The sequence below is a fragment of the Gekko japonicus genome, unplaced genomic scaffold (assembly GCF_001447785.1).
Source record: "Gekko japonicus isolate JY-2015 unplaced genomic scaffold, Gekko_japonicus_V1.1 scaffold933, whole genome shotgun sequence".
Classification (NCBI taxonomy): Eukaryota; Metazoa; Chordata; class Lepidosauria; order Squamata; family Gekkonidae; genus Gekko; species Gekko japonicus.
This window is the reverse complement of record NW_015165264.1, coordinates 70732-94762: the sequence shown is the minus strand read 5'-3', so window position 1 is coordinate 94762 and position 24031 is coordinate 70732. Positions and strand designations below refer to the sequence as shown.

Below are 24031 nucleotides of genomic sequence, written 5' to 3'. Positions count from 1 at the left end.
ATATATATATATATATATATATATATAAAATATATATATAATATGTTTTACTTGTAGCTGTGTTTTTGCCAGCTCCTGTCTGTTACTGGTTGCACTGCATGCACATTACTGGTAGGACACAGCATTTCCCAGCATTCAGAGGGGGAGTCAATTGTAGCATTTGCTTCTAGGGTTGCCAGCTCCCCTACTGCTGCCAGCCTCCCCCCCCACTGATCAACTGGCTGGTGAGGGGACTTACCAGAAGAGAAAGGAAAGCCCAGGCAATGTCGCCAGTGATGTCGCAACATCACTTCTGCAGCACACAGGAACTGACATATTGGTGACAACCGCACAATGCTCTGGTATTTGGGCAAAAACTCTATGGTAGAAGCCATTTTTATCAGAGAGTTTTTGCCCAAATACCAGAGTGGCGACGAGACATTGCCACATGGTGATGTCACTTCTGGCGTGCATAGGAAGTGATTTCTCCATGTCACCTGGGCCTTCCTCTCTCTCCAGGTAAGTCCCCCACATCCCCTGCTGGTTGCCGGGGGGACATGGCAACCCTATTTGCTTCCCCAGTCTGTAGCTCTGCCTTTGATCACAGGGATGCAAGCAAAACTGTGGCGGGACTGAGAGTCTCCCAGGGCCCCCTTTAACTGCAGGGAGCCGGCGTTTCCATGTGCCCGATTGGCTGGCCCGCAGCCACCCCTCTCCCTCCTCTCTTTCAAGAGAGAAGGGAGAGGGGTGGTGGTGGGTGTTGGGGCTTGGGGGCGGGTAGAAGTCTCCCAAAAGCGGGGGACCCCTGCCAAACCAGGGGGGTTTGGCAACCCTAACCTACTTCCAGATGCTGCTAACGGCTGCTGGCTCTGCTATCTCCAGGGTTGTTAGCCCTCACCAGCTCTATCTGGATTTTGCCTTGACTTTGCTGAGCAAGCTTCTCAGAGCTGCTGGTTACCCTTTTGCTTCCAGCCATGCCTCAGGTCTTTCCCCATGAGGAGCACCTCCTGGCCACTGGTAGGTAGGTTCCCTCTAGCCTGCCCTTGTCACAAAAACATATTCCTCTGTCTGTCTGTCCCAGTGGCAGTAGCTGGAGTGTGCAGCATTTCCTGTATACCAGGAACTGCAAGAAAATGTTTTCTGCTGTGCCTAGTAGCAACAGGCAGCATCAGTGAACAGACTAGCAAGCTAGCAAGCTAGCAAGCAAGCAAGCAAGCAAGCAGATAATTGCTTTTATAGAGTCTCAGCCATTCCCAGGCCAGTGAGCCACAATATAAGCAGTTTGGAAAGACTGACCTATTAGTTGAATTCTTTTTGGTGGCAAATTCTGTGTAAATCTGCTGACTGGAAAACATCGCCATCAGTTACACATCTGCTGAGTCACTCTTGCCTTATGTGCCCCTTCCCAACTCTGGGCCTGGCACGAGAATAGCTGACAGATCTGTAGATTTTTAAGTATTAATGTCAATTATTTTTCAGCTTAGATTAACTGTTGCTTGGATCCAACCAGACTTCAGTGGAAGTGCACAGTTTCCCCCTACAGTCCCTTTCTTGCCCACTCCAGAACTGCTGATTTTGGGAGGGGCGTTGAAAGACCTGAGTCAGGTTGAGGTGACGAGAGAGGAGGTCTTGTGGGAAATGTGTGAGGTGCTTTACCTAGTGTACTATTGTTTAGACTGACCTGGAAGGGAAACTTGGCTCAGAGCCAATGGGAAGATAGCCCCAGAAAATCTAAGTCTGTTTTCTAGCAATCATTGGTTACTATGTTCAGGTGTCTTCCTTCTAGGGGTCAAGAAGGAGTTTCTCCATTGTTGTATGACCATGTGTTTGTAGCTGTAGGATGTAAAAATGTAGCTCTAGATACCTCTTTTGTTTTGTAGCTTTCCATGTGAACCCTTCCCTTAGAAATAAAGCTTTTTACACAAAAAGAAATGTCTCCTCTCCAGTGAAGCAAAGATCCATTGGAAACTCTGAGTATTTAAGTATTTTTGCCTACTTTTCCCAACAGGTCCTACAACTGATAGACAACTTGAAAACTGATAAATCACCAGGCCCAGATGGCATACATCCAAGTGTTCTGAAATAACTCAATTGTGACAAAAATATGAAATCTTTCATTAAAATCTGCATTCCTGAGGACTGGAAGCAGAGGTCGATTCGTGGGGAATTGCGGGGGGAATCGCCGGGGAACGCTGTTCCCCCGAGTAAGGTGTGGGGGGCAGGGCACACGATGAAGCCCTGCCCCCTGCTTCTGGCCGCCCGCTTCCGGCCCTCATTCAGCCAGAAGGAGGCAGGAGAAGAGGGAGGTTAAGTTGCTTCCTCCCCGCCTCTCACCACCCCTGCCTGCCTGGGGCCAGGGAGGGCCTTGGCAGGGCTTCCTCGCACTCCCGCCAGCCTTGCAGGTCCACCGCCGGGCCCCTGATGGGGCTCGGCAGTGGAGCCGCAAAGCCGCCACCGGTGGCTGGGACCATTGGGGAACAGGGGGCCTTCGCAGGGCTTCCTCGCACTCCCGCCAGCCTTGCAGGTCCACCGCTGGGCCCCTGATGGGGCTCGGCAGGGCTCCACTGGGGGGGCTTGGCAGGGCTTCTGAAGAAGAAGAAGAGGAGGAGAGAGATTGGATTTATACCCCGCCCTTCACTTGGAGTCTCAGAGCGGCTTATAAACTCCTTTCCCTTCCCTTCCCTACAACAGACGCCCTGTGTGGTGGGTGGGGCTGAGAGAACTCTGACTCAAACTGCTCTTTCAGGAACAGCTGTGCCAGAGCTTGTGACTGATCCAAGGTCACATCAGCAGGTGCAAGTGGAGGAGTGGGGAATCAAACCCTGTTCTCCCAGATTAGAGTCTGCACACTTAACCACTACACCAAACTGGCTTGTTCATTAATTATTTGGAGTTGTGAGTAAGCAGTGAAGTGGCTAAATTTGCGGATGACATGAAATTGTTCAGGGTGGTGAAAACCAGGGAGGATTGTGAGGCACTCCAAAAGGAACTGTCAAGGATGGGTGAGTGGGTGTCAACATGGCAAATGGGGTTCAGTGTGGCCAAGTGCAAAGTGATGCACATTGGGGCCAAAAATCCTAACTATAAATACACATTGATAGGGTTCAAACGGGCAGAGACTGACCAAGAAAGAGATCTTGGAGTCATAGTAGATAACTCAATGAAAATGTAGAGACGGTGTGCGACTGCAATAAAAAAGGCCAACACTATGCTTGGGATTATTAGGAAGGGAATTGAAAACAAATCAGCCAATATCATAATGCCCCTGTATAAATCGATGGTGCGACGTCATTTGGAATACTGTGTGCAATTCTGGTCACCACACCTCAAAAAGGATATTATAGCATTGGAAAAAGTACAGAAAAGGGCAACTAGAATGATAAAAGGGTTGGAACACTTTCCCTATGAAGAAAGGTTAAAGCACTTTGGGCTCTTTAGCTTGGAGAAATGACAACTGAGGGGTGACATGATAGAGGTTTACAAGATTATGCATGGGATAGAGCAGGTTGAGAAAGAAGTACTTTTCTCCCTTTCTCACAATACGAGAACTCGTAGGCACTCCATGAAATTGCTGAGCGGTCGGGTTAGAACAGATAAAAGGAAGTACTTCTTCGCCCAAAGAGTGATTAACACATGGAATTCACTGCCACAGGAGGTGGTGGTGGCTACAAGCATGGACAGCTTCAAGAGGGAATTGGATAAACATATGGAGCAGAGGTCCATCAGTGGCTATTAGCCACATGATATAGATAGGAACTCTCAGTCTGGGGCAAGTGATGATGCACTGTATTCTTGGTGCTTGGGGGGCAACAGTGGGAGGGCTTCTAGTGTCCTGGCTCTACTGGTGGACCTCCTGATGACACCTGGTATTTTTGGCCACTGTGTGACACAGAGTGTTGGACTGGATGGGCCATTGGCCTGACCCAACATTGGCTTCTCTTATGTTCTTATGTTCTATATCTGGGAAGATCGGAAGATTTTTAAACACTAATGTCTGTCGATAATTTTTTAGTTTAGATTAGACCTAGTAGCTATGGCTTGGATCCAACCAGCTGTTGGTGGAAGATGCACAGATTTTCCCTCTGTCCACCTCTTTCTCAACAGTAGCTTCCTACCTCTGAGAAGACAATTCCCAGGGTCATAGGACCTGTATGAGCTAACAGCCATGAATGTTTGTGGCTGCACTTAAAAGGCTGAAGGGGGCAAAAATGACCCCTGCTCCCCTCTTCCACAAGCACAACAGACACCCTGTGAGGTAGGTGGGGCTGAAAGAGCTCTTTTAAGAACTGCTCCTGAGAGAGCAATTCTGAAACAACTTGTAATTGACCCAAGCTCACACCAGCAGCTGCATGTGGAGAAGCGGGGAATCAAACCCAGTTCTCCCAGACCCACATTAGAGTCTGTGCTCCTAACCACTACACCATACTGGAACAGTTTTGATCCTTTCCCTTCTTCACTGCTCCCCCTCAGCTTATGTAGCTTTTTGTCCACGTAACTCAATAATAATTTTTCCAGTGGTATAATGGGAACGGGGGGGGGGGAGAGAACATATCCAAATCCACCAGGATCTTCCATTGATGGTTGGTTGGATCCATGCCTATATTAGTGAACAGAGGTATTTCAATTTGGGTTTTGATTAGTAAATATCCAAATACATACATGTATTGGAAATATGCATTGAGTAACCAAGTTATTTTTAAATTCAGAGGATATTACCTGTCTATAATGAATTACTTCCTTAATTAACACATCCTCTTTAAGCACCCCATCAGGCTCTGATTCAAAGCAGCAAGAGGGCTATTTTAGGATCATTTCAACATGATTGTGCTAATGTTCTTGAAATACCCACCCCGACCTGATTTGAGGCACTGCCACTCTTTGGAGAGTACCTGGTTTCCCCCCAGACCCCAACTTTTCCTATTCAATATCAATCAGAATTCTTTAAATGGAAACTGTCATGTTATAATAATTAAACAGATATTTGGGGGGGAAAGTATGACTAATGAGTGCTCCAGGTATGTATGGAAGGGATGCACCCATTAGCCCCAGCCGAGTAACAGACCTGTCTAAAAGGCAAAGCTGAAAATCACTTGGGCAGGAACAATAATTTTGCTTCTCACCTCCTTCAAACTGTACTGCTGATATAGTCATCACTGTCTAACTCAGATAAGAGCTGGTCTCTATGGAAACCCATGGGAAATATATATTGTGCGTATCTTTATTTCACTTTATCATTGCTTCAAGGGAATGTGTTCATCCTCTTCAGTTGATAGATATATCCCTCCTAAGGGTCCTGAGGGTCTTCTTAGATAATCACTTTTGAGTGCAACAAATATGCAATTGTCGTTCATTTATAACATGGGAGCTAGATTCCCTGCCCAGGAAGTGCTTCCGTTTGGGGGATATTGCATTTTCCTCAGCATTCAAACAGGAATGTGCTATCAGTAGGGAAATGTGATTCACCTAGCCTGGCCACGGCCCTCGGAATGCTATGTGGAGTGTGGTTGCATGAATGCCATTGGTGCCTATTTGATAAAGCTGTGATGTTGCTGATGTCATGATGACTGACACCAGAGATCTAGAGCCATAAGAATGCTGTTTCCATGCTTCTTCTTCTGTTCATCATAGGTGTTGCTTAGTGGCATTACTTGTTGAGCTATCCTAACCCCATACTCATTCTTTTTCATAGCACTTTTTTTGGACCTGTTGCTCTAGAAGCAAATCCAGTTTGTCCTACAGTCTTCTCTCAGTGTTGGACTGGATGGGCCATTGGCCTGATCCGGCATTGGCTTCTCTTATGTTCTTATGTTCAGTAGATAGTTACGTATTTTCCCCTGGAACTCCCATAAGCTTTTGTCAGCGTTTTCAGTTTACAGTGAATATGCTGCCTTCTCAAAGAAAGGAGCAAAAAGAACTAGGGAGACATCAATTTCTATAGCCCTGCTGTCACCCTAAGAACTGCCTGGGGGAGCAGGAGAATGACTACTCTTTGGCAGAAAGACTTGTGGCTAAAAGCACCTTTGTCTGCTGAGGATCACTGTGTGTCAGGGAAATCATCAGATTGTCGGCCCCTCTCATGATTGAGGCCTACTGGGTCAACTGAAACCTTCATGTGGTAGACTAAGCTGTAATATTTCTGGGTCCACTGGTAAGGCAACCAGAATGATAAAAGTCTTAAAACTTTAGAATGAACAGCAACTCAATCAACTTGCACAGCAGTCTCTAAGCCTTTGTAGTACAGCTGGGCAGGGCTATTTTTGTAGAAAAAGCCCAGCAGGAACTCATTAGCATATTAGGCCACACCCCTGACAGCACAGCTCATTAGCACATTAGGCCACACCCCCATGTTACCAGAAGTGTGGTTATCCAGCCACACCCACCTTTTGCTTGTTATTCTGTTTACCTTGTTTGTTGTCAAAACCCAGGGCTTTTTTGTAGCAGGAACTCCTTTGCATGTTAGGCCACACACCCCTAATGTAGCCAATCCTAATGAGTTTCTGCTGTTGGGTGTGGCCTGTTATGCTAATGAGTTCCTGCTGGGCGTGGCCAACTTGGGAGCCAGCCGCAGGGGTTGTTTCATAGAAAAAGAGCTAGGGGAACTCATTAGCATAACTCATTAGCATATGCACACCCCCTGACATCGCCGGAAGTGTGTCATAAGGCCACACCCCCTGAATGCGCTCGCCCGCTTCGGGAGAGGGGATCAAAGTGTAATACAAGCCTCCTCCGAGACTTGATCACACCAATCTCAACTCTCTCTTGGGTCTTGATGCCTGCCAGTCATTCCCCCTGCCTGGGGGAAGCTGCGTTGGACCAAAATACAGTACAAACTGCTGTAAGGAACACCTGTCCACCCTGAGCACTTACAGGGTGTGTCAAATCGCCATTTTACCCCGACCGGAAGCAGGGGGCGGGGCTTTATCGTGTGCCCCGCTCCCGCCCCTCTCCCGGGGGAACGGCGATCCCCCGAATCAACCCCTGGCCAGCCGGAACTCCGTTCCTGTGCGTTCCTGCCCAAAAATAGCCCTGCAGCTGGGTCATGGGATCTTAGGGCATGTCCGCAGATTAGGAGCTCATTAATACTATTAAATATAAAGGCATGTGTTTAAATTGTAAATACTATCGCTACCTACATATGTTCCTACATTCAGCACCAGGAGCCAATGTACTATAGGGGTTACAAGGCTGGATTTTGACCAGGGTTTGGATCCTTGTGTTGGCTACAAAGTTAATTGGGTGATATGAGTCCAGTTACTCTTTTTCAACAGTCTACCTCAAAGGCTTGTTGTGAGAGGATAAATGGGATGAACTGTTTTGCGCTTCTGGGAGGGAAAGTGGAATATAAATACATAATATCATCCAAAGTTCCTTGGAGGAAGGAAGAAATGAGAACTTGACTTTCTGACTCAACTGGATGATCTAGTTTCGGACATAACTCATCACCAATAGTTTATCTAACTGTACTTAGAGAAAATATACAACAGACAGGACACAGCTAATAAATAAATCATTTTTATTCAGAAACAGGATATTTATACAAATTCTGAGTCACTTGAAAATAATATAGAAGGTTGCCATGGCACTAGAAATTTTACATTGCAAGGCAAAGGAGGCTGGTAGGGAAGAAGAGTAAGGAGAGAGACAATTCTGTCTGTTATAGAATTCGACATAGAAGTTACCCCTAATCTTTTGTCACCTGTTAGATTGCAGGTTGAACATTCATTCAATGCCAGTCTGGCTTGCAACTTCCACCAGTACACAAGCCAGGTATTTACATATATACAGAATATGAGGTATAATATAACATAGAGGTGTAATATATTCAAGGGCTGGTATGGAATATCTTTAACACACGTTGTGTACAGTGTCAGCACTACCAAAGTCTGAAATCTTCCCCCCTCAGCTATACACACACACACACACACACACACACAAAACAATGCACATTCATGTCTGAGGTAATTTTTAAATGTGTCTGTTCAGTGCACACAGTTGCCCCAGCACACCAAGTTTACAAAAAAAGAAAAAGAAAAAAAAGCAGAGAGCCTCAGGCAGGGGACTTCTAGGTAAGTATAAGCAAGAATTAGGAAGCTAGTGCATGCTGTTGTATCTCACTTCCTACTTTCAGTGGCTCTCTGTTTTAATGAATAGGCACAAACCTTCACAGTATGGCTCAAGCATATAAATCATGTATTCCACTCAGATTATCATCTGTTATGAGCAAAGAGCTATCCCAGGCTCAAGGCAAAAAGTGGTTGTTGCCAAGGCGGAGCAAGGGGGAAATACCACAGATCTCAAGAATTACATTAGGCCACAGATAGAATCTCAGATTGGGATTTAATGACAGATTGGGTCTCTTTCTGTCCTTCTCAACAAGAATTCTGCTGTGAAGAAATGAATCAGCTTGACAGGAGGAGCGCTATGCAGAAATGTTTTACATTCATGAAGTGAAACCCCCACCACTGGACTCTGGAAGACAGTTGCATCCTAAACAAAACTCCGTACCTTACTATTTATATGATTAGCTGAGAGAGACCCAGTGTCAGAAGTTCCTTGGCTATTAGAAAATATTTATACTGGATCCACTTGCAGGCCAGTTACATGTGTGTTTTCTCAGTAATAAGTCCCATCATGTACAATAGGGCTTACTCCCAGGTAAATCCCATTTCCAAATTGGAGTTGGTGTGAAAGCTGATGTGGGATACCAGAGAAAGCGTGAGAATTGGTGTTGCATATCCACTGTGGATGTGAACATGCGAGCATAACAAAGAGAATAGTATGGTGTTGGAGTGTATATATAATAAAATATACAAAAATCATATGAAGCAAAGTCACATGATACCATAAGGTGTGCTGGGCTTTTTTTTTTTTTTTTACAATACAACAATTTCAATTACTGTACACATTATCAAACTGGAAAACAGTTGGCATTTCCAGATTATACTCGCAGATTAAGTCAGACCAGTTAAAACAGACAATTTGCCATCTGGTTTTGCTTGGGAAACAAAAACAAAAATGAAAGCTATGATACAAAGTGACATTTGCATTGAGGCTATGAAAAATTGCCACTGCCACACAAAAAAGTGCATTTTTTTCCTCTGACTACCCAACAAACTATATATATATATTTTAAAAAACTAGACAGACCCACTTACAGACAAATCAGATCCATGTAACTGTGTTACAGAATTGTCTTGGAAGGTACCATCAGTTCATTGCCCCAAGATAAGAAGCTGAATTGTGATTCTTATGTCTGAAGAGCACTGGAGGAAAATGTTACAGGTATTTCCCCTTGTCGGCAATGACTGCATACTAAATGAAGGGAACATGGCCAACTGATGCCAGTCAGATCCATCCTGTACTAATTCCTTGTATACAAAACTGAACTTTGGCCTTCTTTGTACACCACGGCTCTCCAGACGGCAGAAGAACAAACAAGAAGAGTAAGTACCCCAAAAGGATGAAGGACCTAGTCACAGGTGCCACATATGGCAGGTACCCCTACCTGGAATCTTCAAGTATTTACAATACTACCCTTTAGATTATGTCTTTATATCAGTGGTATGGTATTGTTTACCAAGTAGGTTCAAGCACGAGCCTCATGATTGTAATCTACTGTCACCACTTGGGCCCCATGAACCCATTAAGAACTTTGTCCAACCACCCATTTTCTTTTAAGGCACTGTACATACACTACATAACACGCTCCATCTGAATGAACTTTTTTTTTTCATTGGATTGTGCATTTTTCTCTCTCCCTTGTTTGTCCTTCTCTGAGAACTTTGGATTTGATGTATTTCAGGTCACTGTTGACACTGGGTCTGCGAGCAAAGGGGGAGATCATGCCGTAGGCATCTGTCTCTTTGACCCTGTTCATCTTAAAGGACTTTTGGTGGAAGGCATCACCGTACTGGACAGAGATCTTCCTGTGGAGGGCAGGACTCATCTCATGTGGCAGCTTGGCCATGCTGAAGAGGACGTAGAACATCTCATTCACGTTAGTGTTCTTCTTGGCTGAAACTTCAAAGTAAGCACAGTTCTCGTCGCTAGAAACGAGTTTCTCAGCTTCTTCAGAACGCACCTGGCGGTACAGTTCACTGTGATCATTCTTGTTGCCACAGATTACCATGGGAAGATCAGCTGTTTCCTTAGTCTTATTTTTCAGGCAAGATTTGACTTCAAGGATCTGCTTCTGAAGTCGCTTGACCTCATCAAAGGATTCTCTATTGTCTAAACTGAAGACTAGGATGAAAACATCCCCTGCAATGTGCCCACAACAGAGGGGAAAAAAACACAAAGCTTTGTTACAATCGACTGAGCAAAGACAATTTAACAGCACCCCTCATTGTACCCTGAATATTCTATGGTATAACCAAATCATTCAAATATGCAAGAATCTGGGTAACAGGAGTTCTATTTGCAGATGTTTCAGGAGCCATCAGAGTATATAAGAATCACCATGTATTTTTACACCGAGTAATTTAGTAAAATAGTGTTATGTTAAATGGCAGGGCTGCTACATATGTTTTGTGCCAAACATACCCTTTGCTCTTTTTATTTTGGAGGACGGATGGAGGGAGTTGTCCTCCTATTTCCTCTCTAAGAATTTCCACATAAATTGAAAACCTTTGCTGATACTGCCTTGCCCCCCCCCCCCGTTCAGCCACCCTTACTCGGTTTGCTATGCTTCCTTTAACATCTGCCTGTTTCCTCTCCTCTGATCAAGCTCAGCTTCACCTTTCACAGCCTCATATATCAGTCCTGATTCATTGCTCCCATGCTTCTAAATACATCTTTAATGCTAGGTGCTCAATTCCATATCTTATTTCACACCCTCTGCACCCAACATCCACTCTCCCAGTTCCTGTCTTCTGGATCTGTTCAATTACCTATCCTCCATCTGACCAACCCCAGTTCCTAGCTCCACTGTCCTACCTCTGCAGCTTCTAGATGTCAGGAAGAAGACTCATGTGCCTTTCATTTTTGTATGTAAGAGAGAATGTGAGTTGGTGAAGTTTGTCTAATCCCATTGCAGCTGTGGAAGGGGAAAGGAACATTGAGAATTCAGATTTCTATTAGGCTTGGGTGCCATGCCCTCCATGGAATTCTGCATACTTATTTCCCCAGCTCCTGGTTTGCCCTCTTTTCTTTCCTGGGTCCCACTTGATGTATTTGTCTGTCTGTCTGTTAGTTTGTTAACCCTTGTCCCTCCGAAAGGTGTTCAAAGCAGATCTCTTTCAGTCAGTTCTAGGCAACAACCAAAAATTTCTTACTGCCCTTTCGTATGACCAGTTGTATTCTGTCTGGGGAGCTGTGTTCATCTGCTACTGATGGGTTACAAGAAACAGATATGGAAAGTAAAAGCATGAAGCTTCCCCATCTGCTCTGCTGGGTTCCAATGTCCAGTGGTCTTAGGAAGTGAGCCCTACTCCTTGACTCTGTTGCTGGTGCCTGATCTGCCTCCAGTTACATCAAGATCTGGTTGATGCATTTTCTTTACCACCTTCTTTTGTTTAAATAACAGTTTCCAGTATTACTGTAGTCAGTAATTACAGTATTACTGTAGTCACGCATGTATTAGATAATTTTCTGCCTTCCTTTTTCACTTAACCATTGGGCTTGCAATACACAAAGGGACTTCCACTAGCAAGAAACGTGTTGCTGGGCAGCCTTGACCTCTCCAGCATGCAAAAAGATGTGGGACTTGACTTTAAGACCTGCCACCACTTAGCTCAGAACATCTGAAAAAGAAACTTGCATTTTTAAACTTTGATGCTGTACAAAATCTCCTCCCAATAGCAAAAGGCCAGCACATGTTGCAGAAAAATACTGAAGCACTAGAAAATTCTTCTGCATGAGAAGAGCACTCCACCACCCAATATCACATGAAGTGTGGACACAGGAATAACTGTTGCCTAGAGACTTATCCTCAGAGTCTGCTGGTAAGAATCACCCTACAACATTGGTGTACAGGTAAGGAGATGAAAAAGGGTACACACAGCTGTTGAAGGTTTTTGCAATGAGATGCAGAGTGCAAATATACCATATAAGTGCAGAGTTTTCAATGGGATACATACTCTTATCTTGGGTACCTCTGTACTCAGATTGCTAATCCCTAACTCCTTATAGGTTATTACAGCACTTTGAATTGCCCATCCTTATCCAGCTCAGCCAAGTCCCAGTCTCAACATCTTCACCCTATTTAGTCTCAGTGGATTATGCAGGTGCACCCAGTAGAACTAATCTGATCTGCTTTGCTGTTCCAGGTCACATATAAAAAAGTGTATTGCATAGGGTTGCTCAGTGAAAATGACCCCAAAATACTGCAAATACTACACAAAGGTGGAGTAAATGGTAAAGCCAAACATGGTACTACCACTGTGAGAAAGGGAAAAAAATGGAAGATCAATTTTCATTAAATTAGTTGCTGGTCCAATTGATTTTCAATTAGTTTGCATTTTTGCCTCTCAGTTTCACCTAATAAATATTTGAGAATCCATAACTGGGGTCTTTATTTCAGGTGCATTTAAGAGCTTGTCTGGACTCACTGGGATTTTTCTATACCTTTCCACTTCTTTTATCAATTACTTCCTATGTCTTGTTAAAAACTGTTCCAGAAACTTCCCCTAGTTTCAATGGCTTCTTGTAATGCAGGTTGGTGACTTGTTGTTAAAGATATACAAAGCTAAAGAATTTGTGGCTGCCTGGAGATTACTGAGACAGGGTTTAGATCCTGGCCTCTCTATCTTGGTTGGCCACCTATTGGAGACTCAACACAGAGTTGTTTTGAGCAAAACCTTGCCTTTGCATTCAGCCTTACATAAATGGCCATCCCAAGCACCATTAGCCTGGGTTTGAGACTCTGTCTGTCATCATCTAAACAGGACTAGTGTGTCTGTGGGCAAACTTGAATAGCTGATGACCAATGCTCTCTCTAAGCTGTGGAGTCTTGTGAGCAAAAATTCTACTTTGTGAGCTACTGGCAGTTAAAGAAGTGAGTGAGCAATTTGGCTAACTGCATAAATGAGCTTGCTCTGGAGCCATCCTTCCTGAGCAGAGGCAAAAATGTGTGAGCCAGAGGCTATAAAACTGTGAGCTAGCTCACACTAACTCAGCTTAGAGGGAACACTGCTGATGACAACCCTAACACAGACATGTGCCTATATAGTCTTCTAACCTGTGAGTATGGAAAGTCTTCTCATGGCAGGGAATGGATGATTCCCAGAAGTATCCAAGATGTCTAGCTGATACATGTCGCCTCGAATGTTGTAGACTTTGCGATGAAAATCCTCAATGGTGGGCGTGTACTGGTCCTCAAAGCGGCCGTTAAGAAACCGTGAGACAATGGAGCTTTTGCCTACCCTGGAGGCTCCCAGCACAACCATGCGGTATGAGTTCTTGGCTGGAACATTCAAGGTGCAGTTCCCACTGGACATAGTCTTCATCATTGCTTTGAGCTGAATGGACACACAAAAAAGAGCTTTATCAGTAACAAGACATGGAGGACAGGAGAGAGGTCCAAGAAATGAAGTGAAAGAGCAGCAAGAACAGAAGAGAAACTGATAGCAACAAAAACATCAAGAAATACTGGGACTTCTCCTCTGGAACAGATTAGCAGGGAAAAAACCCACTGAGGGCCTAACACATTTCATTTTGAAATCTTCTGGGACAATGAGATCTAATATTTTCTTACACACATAATTCCTTTAAGCATCTTATTCTGAGGAATAACTTGTGGGCCAAGACTCTACAGGGGAGAGGGGTGGGTGGATTGTTGTATGGCAGGTGTATATTGGCCTCCTTTTTCTCAGTAATGGCTGGTAGAAGGTGTTAACTTGCTCCCTTAACAAAGTAGTCGGAGAGTGATTCAGCAAAGATTCAGCTTTATTCAGCAACTCGAACACAACTCCAACACGGATCAACATCTGATAGCCAGAACAGCTTTTACATTGCAGCTGTCCTGCTTTTAAACTCTCCCGGCTAATGTAGCCATGCCTACTGTACATTTACCAACCAAAAAGGTTGCATACATAAGGACCAATCACGGACGTTCCCATTCAGGGAGCTTGCTGAGAAGTGATTGGTTAGGTGCTTCCTGGGCTAGCAATGTGATTGGATGTATTTGGATCCTAGCCCAGGATGAAGCTTAACATAGCATTTCAATTAGATGTTTTCATCACACATTACGCATTCAATAGCAGCTTATTGAATACATTACAGAAGGAACACATTGTTCTATCGTGATCAATACCACCCACAGGAGATAGTTGTAGTAGTTTGAACTGTGCCTATACTAAGCTTTTTAAAAGTGATTTCTCCAGAACAGTTCTATTTACTTTGATTTAAGAACTGGGATAAATGGCTTAAACAGCAGCAACCAAAGAAGTAAAAAAAATAGCAAGTCGTACAATTTGCACCACCAGAGGTTTTAAACCTTTGCCCTATTTATTTTGTGACTGTGAGGCTAGTATTCTTGGGGTACAAAACCAGCTCCACTACCAAAGAAATTGGTAATATGAATGCAAGGTCAATTGCAGCACCTCTGGAATCCCATAAGAGATTCGGCTTTGCTGGTCAAAAATGGAACGCATGAAAAAAAAAATCAAAAATAAAACTGTGGAAGTATGATGGTTGTTTTGCTGAAGATGACTAGTCAGGGAATGACCTTCTGTATTATTATTATTGTTGTTGTTGTTGTTATTACACTGATAGTTCATATACCCAAGCTATCGCCTTGGCCTGGTTCTTGCAATTCCTGAGCAAAGAGTCTTGGGTGAAGTGAGGAATGAGAGAACAGCACTGTCTTACATAATTGAAGTGTAAGCATGCCAGTTGCTAAAACTACAGGGGGTCTAGAGGTGTCAGCCACATTTCTCACCCACTGAACATTTGGTTATGACTAAAAGAAAGAAGCATAGGCGGGTAGCCTGTAAGGAAATGTCGTGCTAGGGTAGATTTGCTGGGACCTCATTTGTTTTGGATAAGATCCTATAAAAGATGAATTGAGTACCTAGTGCACTCTTTATTTAGAAACTGTTTATGTAACGTGTTATATATATTCTCAGAGGCCACTGTTATATATCCAGACCTGGTCATCCATCCTTGAGTTTTCTTTGTAGCCTTGTTTCTGAAGATTTTGTTTTTAAGAAAGGAACATTTTAAAACAATTTGATTCATTTTCTAATTTTTGAAGGTATCAACACAGAAACCGTCATTGTGGGGAAAAGAAGCCACAGGGCACGAGCCACGAGCTTTGTTCTGTAAGCCTGAACAAGAACAGAACATTTAGTCATGCTTAGTATAGTGCTGTATAAAAATATAGGGGAGAAGAAGTCCTGAAGTGATTGCCTGAGGAGGCTGTTCTGAGGTAAATTAGATTCAAGCAGTGTAGTATGAATTGATCTAAAGGTAACCTTATATGAGAGTAATTTCCATTGAAGTCAATGGGAACACTTTCAAGTGATTTTTTTTTTGGGGGGGGGGTTTTCATACGATCATGGATCTGAAACAAAAGCTGCCCCAGCATAAACAAGAGGAGGTGGGCATTTCAGTTGGAGATTTTGAATATGGTTAAGTTGACAGAGCAAGAGAAAGTCCTCCTCCTTCCCTTCTCCCCCCCCACTTCCCTCCCTTTCCCCTTCTACCAGAGGCCTATACATTGCCCTCCATAGGAGTTTTTACACTGTCTTAAAACTGTATAGTAGCTGTTTTAGTGATTTTATTGTATTTATTGAATGTGATTACACTGGGAAGTTTTTGAAATGTATGCTTTATAAATTTTTGTCATCTGCTCTGAGTCGGTTTTGGGGAGAGTGGGATATAAATGGAATAAAATAAAATAAAAAATTTAAAAAATAAATAACTGGCAAGTTCCCCGGTGCAGATCCCATTGAAATGAATGGGAACTCTGCATAAACACTATTTTGCTCTTACACACCTTCTTTTTTAAAAAATATATTTTATTAATTTTAAACTTGTTAAACAATAAATTTGAAACCAACAATACAATAACAAACGTTAATTATCATAACATATATATATCAAAATCAAATCTTTAACTTAATTCAGTCATATTAAACTTTCTTCTGTTATTTCTCTTTGTGACTGTAAAAATTCCAGTATTGGTAACCAAACAGAATATTCTATTTTATATTTTTCATAAGATACATTTGTAATAGACCACTTAATTTTGTCCATTAAATATAATTGCCATATATTTCCAAACCAAAAAGATGAAGAAACAATATGTTCTGCTTTCCACTGTTTTGCTATAACTAATTTTGCAGCATGTAATAATAGTGCTATTCCAATATTATTCATTGGAGAAATTTGTAATTTTCGCCTAGCATTTAATAAAATTACTTCAGGTTCAAAAGGTAAGTTTACGTCTTACACACCTTCTTTCTGTACAGAACCCCCCACTGGACTATGCTCCTTATTCACTGATGAGACCAGCATTTTCTGTCTCTTGCACCAAAATGTCTTGGGTCAGCCATGATTTGGATCGAACCAAACAAGACATCTACCTAGGGTTGCCAGCCTCCAGATAGTGGCGGGAGATCTCCTGCTATTACAACTGACCTCCGGGCGACAGAGATCGGTTCACCAGGAGAAAATGGCTGCTTTGGAAGGTGGAGTCTATGGCATTACACCCCATTGAAACCCTTCTCCTCTCCAAACCCCACCTGCCTCAGGATCTACTCCCCAAATCTCCAGGTATTTCCCCACTCGGAGCTGGCAACCGTACATCTAGCCTATCCCCTTGTTGCCAATAGGAAGACTCTACATCAGCCAGAGGTCCCAAGAGGTCCCACTTTAGACCACACTGAGACACAAGCAGAAAACTGATCTGTGGTGCCAACATACCAGACCATTTTCTTGAGCGAAAGAATCCAGGCAGTCCAAAATACAATGTGAAGTTGCCCCAGAGTTCAAATGGAATTCAACACAGAAATGAGCTTTGTTCTGTAAGCCTGAACAAGAACAGAGTATTTAATAATGCTCAGTATAGTGCTGTATAAAAATATAGGAGAGAAGAAGCCCTGAGGTGATTGCCTCAGAGGCTATTTGGGGCTAAATTAGATCTGTGTAGTCTGAATGGATCTAAAGGCTTGCTGAAGATCTCTCTCTCTCTCTCTCTCTCAGAGCCTCCTCGCTCTCCCTCTCTCTCTCTCTCTCTCTCTCTCTCTCTCTCTCTCAAAACCTGGTCCCTTCTACCCAACTGGTGGGGACTGTCCTTTTTTTTTTTGGCTGTCGTGTCACAGCTGACTTATGGTGACCCCATAAGGTTTTCAAGGCAAAAGATGTTCAGAGGTGGTTTGCCATTGCCTACCTCTGCATCATGACCCTGGTATTCCTTGGTTGTCTCCCTTCCAAATACTAATCAGGGCTGATCCTACTTAGCTTCTGAGATCTGACAAGATCAGGCTAGCCTGGGGCTACCCAGATCAGGGAATGTGACTATCTCTATCTGAGGTAATATATGAAGATACCTTATTTCTGAATCACACATTATGGAGTAGACAGGCTGGGTCTGGGTTTTCTAACCTGTATTAGACATCCTCAACTCCTGTGTGTGGTGCTTGATTTGGGTTGGGATATGGTGTGAATGGATGATGATGATGATAATAATAATAATAATACTTTAAATTTAGTAATCGCTTTCCCCAGTGGGCTCAAAGCGATTTACAGTTACACGTTATAGACAGGGGACTAACAATGTTCATAGGGGATAGGGAAGACAACATATATTCATTTTAATTGCACATGCTGTCACTGCACGGTGTAAACGTCTTCTGGCTTGGCTCAGTCATTTTCCGAACGGCTGCTTTGTCGACCAGGCTTCAGGACCCGTATGTCAAATCGCCACACTGCCATCGCCTGGCCGGAAACATCCACTGCGGGGATTTTTGTAGCCGAGAAGCTCTTCCGCCTTTTCCGAACCTCGACCAAGACGTCCTGACTGTCAGCTAACACCCTCCCACAAGGGTGATTGGTGTGCCCACCCTCTCTAAGGAGTGGTTCCCATTTTATCTACTCGCTGAAGCTTTCGAATCGCTGGGTGGACGATGAGCTGGGGACAACAGGCTGGCTGCTCACACCAGCGCGGGGCTCGAACTGACACAGTTCAGATGTTAAGACAGTGGGATATACCCACTGTGCCACCCACTGTGCTTCGAGCCTCCTCCTGTCTGGTGTCATTTCTCCAACTTGCAGTATCCCTGGGAATGTTCTATTTCACCTGTTGAGGTAACATATGTGTATCCAAAGGAACACTTAGGTTTCTTCAGTGGGCCAAATAGTGCCCCCCTGGACTTTATCAAGCTGGGGAAATGGTGCAAGGGGGAAGGTTGAAGCCCCTTCTCTACGAGCACCTAATCCCAATCCAAATTGGGTACAGCATACATGGGAGCATAGGCGTAATCTTCGTGGGGGCGGCGGGGCTTCAGCCCCCGCCGAAATTTTCAGGAAGGTGCTCAGCCTCCCCCGGGAGCCACCCTTGCTCCTAGCACAGCAATGCCTCTGGCCTAGCCCCAGCCCCCCCCCGGGAAATTGGAAAGTCTACACCCTTGCATGGGAGTTGAGGAGAGCTTGCAACTCATGTCTGACTGTCACCCCTGACACAAATGAAGACCCAACCTGTGTACACTGTGATGTGTGAATGATTTAAATGGTCTCTCTGAGAAAAGGAGGGAGCCCTTTTGTCTAAGACACTTAATATATTTAGTAAAGGGCTGGGAGCACAACTGACTTCATAATTTGTTCTTTAACTTCTATTTTCAAAATGCTGTTGAATAATTGATCTCCCCCCCATTCTTTTCCAAATGTTTACAGCACAACAAATACATAATTACAAACCAGCCCAGGACACTGCCAAAGGAAGAGACCTTCCTCACAGGTGGCCAGTGGGGAGACAGATGCACATCTGCCTTTGTATTGCGATGCTTATTTGGACAGTGATGAACCAACATATGTCTTCATGCAAAACAGAGATGGGCTTGCCCATGCAGGGCCACTACTTGCATGCTGTTAGAACTGGATTAGGACCAAGGCATGTACCTTAGGGAAAGTCATGTGATGCTTGGAAGCCGGTTCCTAAAATGCTTACTTGGAAGTAGGTCCCACTGAGTTCAGTGGGCTTACGAAGATCCCTGCTGGATCGGCCAATAACAAGGCTGACTTCTTAGTCAATCATCTTTAGATTACAGCTTGCCATTCCACTTCCACTGTAAGTGCTTAACTGAGTACTTCAGTGCTCTCCAGACTGCAGTCACTTATTACCCACAGACAAGGGCTACAACTATTCAAGCTTTCAAAAGCAGATAAATCAATTAAGTCACCCGAAATGTAATGCTAGGACACTGAGAATCTTCCTCTCTGTTCCTCTTATCTGCCATGCAAAAGGAACCAGCAGCAGCAGGCAGGCAGGCAGGCAGAAAGACTAGCACACCTGTCCTCCCATTTGCCGGTCTGTCCACCTCCATGATCTCATTGGCCTAGCGGGGTAGGCAGTAAATATAGCTACTCCTTCAGCAAGACTCTGCAGTCATTAAGACAGGTGGAGAGATGGTAAAAGCAGAAGACAAGGAGCCTTTCTGATTGTTTTGGTGGCAGAGGTCGATTTCAGAGCTTCCTTCAGCATCTCTGACTGGTAGGGACTTTCTTGAAATGGTTTGACTGCAACAAATCTTTGGCTGCGGTCACACGAAACATTAGCCACGCTACAGAGATGGAAGATAGGTGGATTTTCCGGGCGCGATCACACCGCCACATCTGGGAAGCGTATAGCTCCCGTGCCGAACCCGAGGCTTCCCGCCGAAGATGCGGGGTAAAAAACTAGTACCTCCGAGGTACTAGTTTCCGGAAACTGTGGGGCAAGGGCAGGCGCCTGATCAAGTTTCCGGTGGTAGGTCATGGCATCCGGTGCCCGCCCATGTCCCGTCGCGAACAGGTTTTTTTCCCCAAGTCTCCACAGGATGCGCACAAGTGCCCAATGGTGCATGCACACAAAGAGCCCCCCTCCCACTGCAGCCAGGCTTGCCGCCTCTGGAGGGTCGCTATGGCCACTGTTGCGCAGGCAGTTAGAGCGGCTGTGATGAGGGGGCCCACCTTTCCCTCCATTGGCTATGCCTCAGAGCTCTGTTGGGGTCTGGAAGCGTCTATCGCCCTCTCCGGTAAGCCCACCACTCGCCTTCGGATGTGCAGATACAATTGCTCAGTCATGCGTATGCACAAACTTCAGTGGTTTTTTTAAAAATCCATCCTGTTTGCCATGGAAGCGGCGCCTAGCGATTGCTGGTGTGATCGTGCCGCACCGCTTCTTTGCCGCGCTGCAGGATCATCGTGTGATCGGCACCTGCCCCCTAACCATGGGACCTCCACGGGACCTCGAAGGGACGTCTGATCGCGCAACTGCGCGTTATTTTCCTCTGGGGCAAACAGCCACGCATCCCCCCCACATTTTCCGGCCCATATGACCGGGGCCTTTGTTTGTCAACATGTGTGTCATATCAATACACTCCTCAGGGTTGCAAATCCAGCTTTGCCTCTGCAGTACGTGTGAAATGACCCTGTAGACATTCTATAAACTCCCATCTAAGGAGACAAGGCTATGCAAACTTACTTGGGAGTGAGCACCATGAAATCTAGTATCTCTGAGTAAATGTGCTTAGGATCAGTAAGTTACAGTGCATTGCTGAGCAGAGTTACACCCTTCTAAGCTCATTGGCTTCAGTGGACTGAGAAAGATGTAACTTCGCTTAGGACTGCGCTGCAATCAAGGCAGAAACTCTCTAACAGATTTTCCTTCCGTTCATTTTTGTAGGAAATTTGGACGTCCTTTTGCCAAAGTATTTTATCCCTGATTTTTATTATTCATGCAGGCAGTTTTGGTACTCTTATTAATAGCTGGAGGATGAGCAGTATGACCAGGGTGGTGGACTGTAAGTTTAAAAAACAAACTATTATCTAAAAAAGAAGAAGAGATTGGATTTATACCCTGCCCTTCACTACCCAAAGGAGTCTCAGAGCGGCTCACAATCTCCTTTCCCTTTCTGTACCCACAACAGACACCCTGTGAAGTAAGTGGAGCTGAGAGAGCTCTCTGAGCTGCCCTTGAGAGAACAGCTCTGAAAGAATTTATGACTATCCCAGGGTCACACCAGCAGTTGCATGTGGAGGAGTGGAGAAACGAATCCGGTTCTCCCAGATTACAGTCTGCACTCTTAACCACTACACCAAACTATCTCTCAATTAAAAAAAAATCAGTTCAATTGCAGCAATTAATTGATTAATGCTTTGTGTATTATCGAAAACACACTTTTATTCACCCATTATTTCTGGCCTAAACTCCTGCTCTGTGTATAACAAAAAATGTACACAGTGTAAATACAGATGCCTTTTATAGTCATGTTCTTATTAATTTTACGTTCCACCTGCCCAGATTAGGGTACTCCCATGTTATGGACACACTTCAGGTCATTAATAGTAGGCTGTGTTGTTATTAATCATTACTGCCATTTTGCAGTCCGACACAATTTGTATGTTATGTTTCCAAGCTCCTTGGTCTTACTTTTTGGCACGCCCTGCAAATTGGTTCTACAGCGGCGCAGTTAAATTGAATGCCTGATCCAAGGTCAAACAAGACAATAGACTGATGTTGGTAATCAACAGATTTTTTTTTATTCCTTACAATATTCAAATTGCTTACAATATTCAAACTCTATCCATTGAAGTGCTCTGCCTATTAGATTAGTAGTTATACAGATATCCATCCAACAAGTGGGAGGCATTGTGGTAAGAGGCAGTCAGAGATGCTACTTCTCTCCAGGCTATTGAGATTTTCATTTTATTAGCATTCACCTTATGATGCCCTTGAGAATCTCATTCCATTTGCCAGGTTATTGATCCTGAAAAGGCTCCTGACCATCTCACCTGGGTTTTTTGTTTTTTTGGGCACTGTGCATGAAGATTCATTTCCTTCAGCACTTTGGTTTCTGCTGCCATTATTCTTTTAATTGCCTCTACAGAAATGCTGGAGCAACATGTGATGTGTACTTCAGAACATTTGTCTTTCATGCACCATGCAGACTCTGGCTTTACTCAGTACCCCCCCCCTGCGCCGGGGGGGGGGGGAGAGTTTGCATCCGTTTTTCTCTGACTCACAAAAATCACCTTTATTGTCTCACCACACACCCTTTATGTGTGGGGTGAGTATGTGTGTGGCGCATTGTAAAAATGAACGACAAAGCCCTGACCGTCTACTAATTATAAGAAAATCAACCGGAAGAGAGTGAGGGGTGCAGACAAACAACTGTCGCTCAAATTGAATTTATACCTCTGCTTTTACAACAACGGAAGTTTTACTGTTTAGAAGTTTTACTGTTTAGATGTGCGGGTTTGTTTCTTATTTGTATCTTTAAGTCCTTGAACTGATTTAAGACAACATATTAGCCAGTACATAACAATATGTTGATTGTCAGTACTTTCTTGCAAGTGGGGAAACTGAGGCATGGTGAGACAGTGATGACGGTAGGGTCATCGAAGTGGTCAGAGGCTGGTTTAACTGCCGGCAAGATTAGTACTTGCCAATTCCCCCTCCCCTTTTCTGAAGCCTCTCGGCTTTTTATTTCATAATCCATCAGGAGAGCACTAGGTCCTGAAATGTTCTGTTTTCAGGACTTGATGTTTTACATTTCTTATGACTCAACAGAGGTTTCAGATTCCATGCCAGGTGCTTTTCAGAGTACCTTAAAATGCAGCCCTGCCTTCTCAATTCCAGACAGGTAAGGAAGACATAGCCAACATACAAAGAACAAAGGTGATCCAGGTGCAGAGAACAGACAGACAACCTGTACCAAAGCCCCTGTCTCTTTGGAGCTTCCTGGTCTCTCTCTGTTTCCTATCCCCAAATGCTGGATTTCACCTCCTCTGCCTTTAGCCATCTCCCCTGAGCACTTGAAACCAACAAACTGCTGTCCCACTGCCTCCCAATACAAGCTCACTCACTTTATTTACTGTGCTTAGTTGCCGCAAGATAGGAAAACCGAGAGAAGAGAGAAAGCACACCAGATTCTGTGGCGCAGACCTGTCCTAGGACACCCAGTCCTTGAGCCGCTCGCCTTTCCCAATTCATCTAGGGCAGTCAGTCTGTGATCTGGGGCTGGAGCCCCTCACTTACCTGTCCTCTCTGTGGAAGGCAAGTCCTGGGTCCTTGTGCGCTCAGCGAGGCTGACTTCGTGTGGACTGACTCAGCTGCAGCAACTGCTGCTGCTGCTGCTTGAACGCTCCTGCTTGTCTGCCCAACTCACGGGCTTCTTCACGCCCGGACGCGGGGCAACAAGGCTGGCAGCGGCTGGCTGCTTCCCGCACGGCGAGCTTCTCCTGCCAGCTCAGACGGCACGCATGGCTCCAAGGGGGGTTCCTGGCTTCTGGAGAGGTCTGCGGTTGCCGTGCGCTCCAAAGAGAGCGGAGAGTCTCCCCCTCAGGCGTGTGCTGCTGTTTCTCTCGCAACGTGCGAGTCAGGAAACTCATTGAGGTGGAAGAAGAAGCAGGGGGCTCTGGTGCGACATCTATCCATAGAAACCGGTGGGTGCATCTCCCTGACCTGTGCCCTTTCCCCGCACGCAACCCCCAGGAGGGAGCGGAAAGGTGACGAAGGCGGCTGGAAGGAAGGGTCTCGTTCTCTCTCTCCAAAAAAATAAAATACTACCCTTTGGGCTCGCCTTGGGGGGGGGGGAATCAACACAGGAGAGAAATCAAGAGTTTATTTCAACGTGTCTGAGCACCAAAGGGAGACTTCTCCTCCGTCTTTTTATATACCTCTCCCCCCTCTCCCTCACTGGGTCTCTGCCTCTCTCTCCCAGCAACTGGTCAATACCAGTTTCCTTTTGTAGAGCTCACAGATAATTGCCTCCTTGGCAGTGTCTGTAGTTGGCAATTGTCCTTTCACAAGGGGGGGTGGGATCTTGTGTGGAAGAGGGGGAGGAGACTCAAAACTAAATGGTTTCCTTTACAGACTGGAACTGTAATCTTTCCCATATATCCAAAAAAG

The 24031-nt window shown here is 44.7% G+C and overlaps 1 protein-coding gene across 1 annotated transcript; it reads right to left on the bottom strand.

The window, feature by feature from the left end:
• Window positions 1–9709: 9709 nt before the first annotated feature.
• RASD2 (RASD family member 2) lies at window positions 9710–23201 on the bottom strand. The gene is made up of 3 exons (XM_015410199.1): window positions 23159–23201; window positions 13157–13436; window positions 9710–10239 (listed from the first exon to the last, which is right to left on the bottom strand). Exons 2-3 carry the CDS (start codon window positions 13425–13427, stop codon window positions 9710–9712), a joined length of 801 nt encoding a protein of 266 aa, XP_015265685.1. The 5' UTR covers window positions 13428–13436; window positions 23159–23201.
• Window positions 23202–24031: the final 830 nt, after the last annotated feature.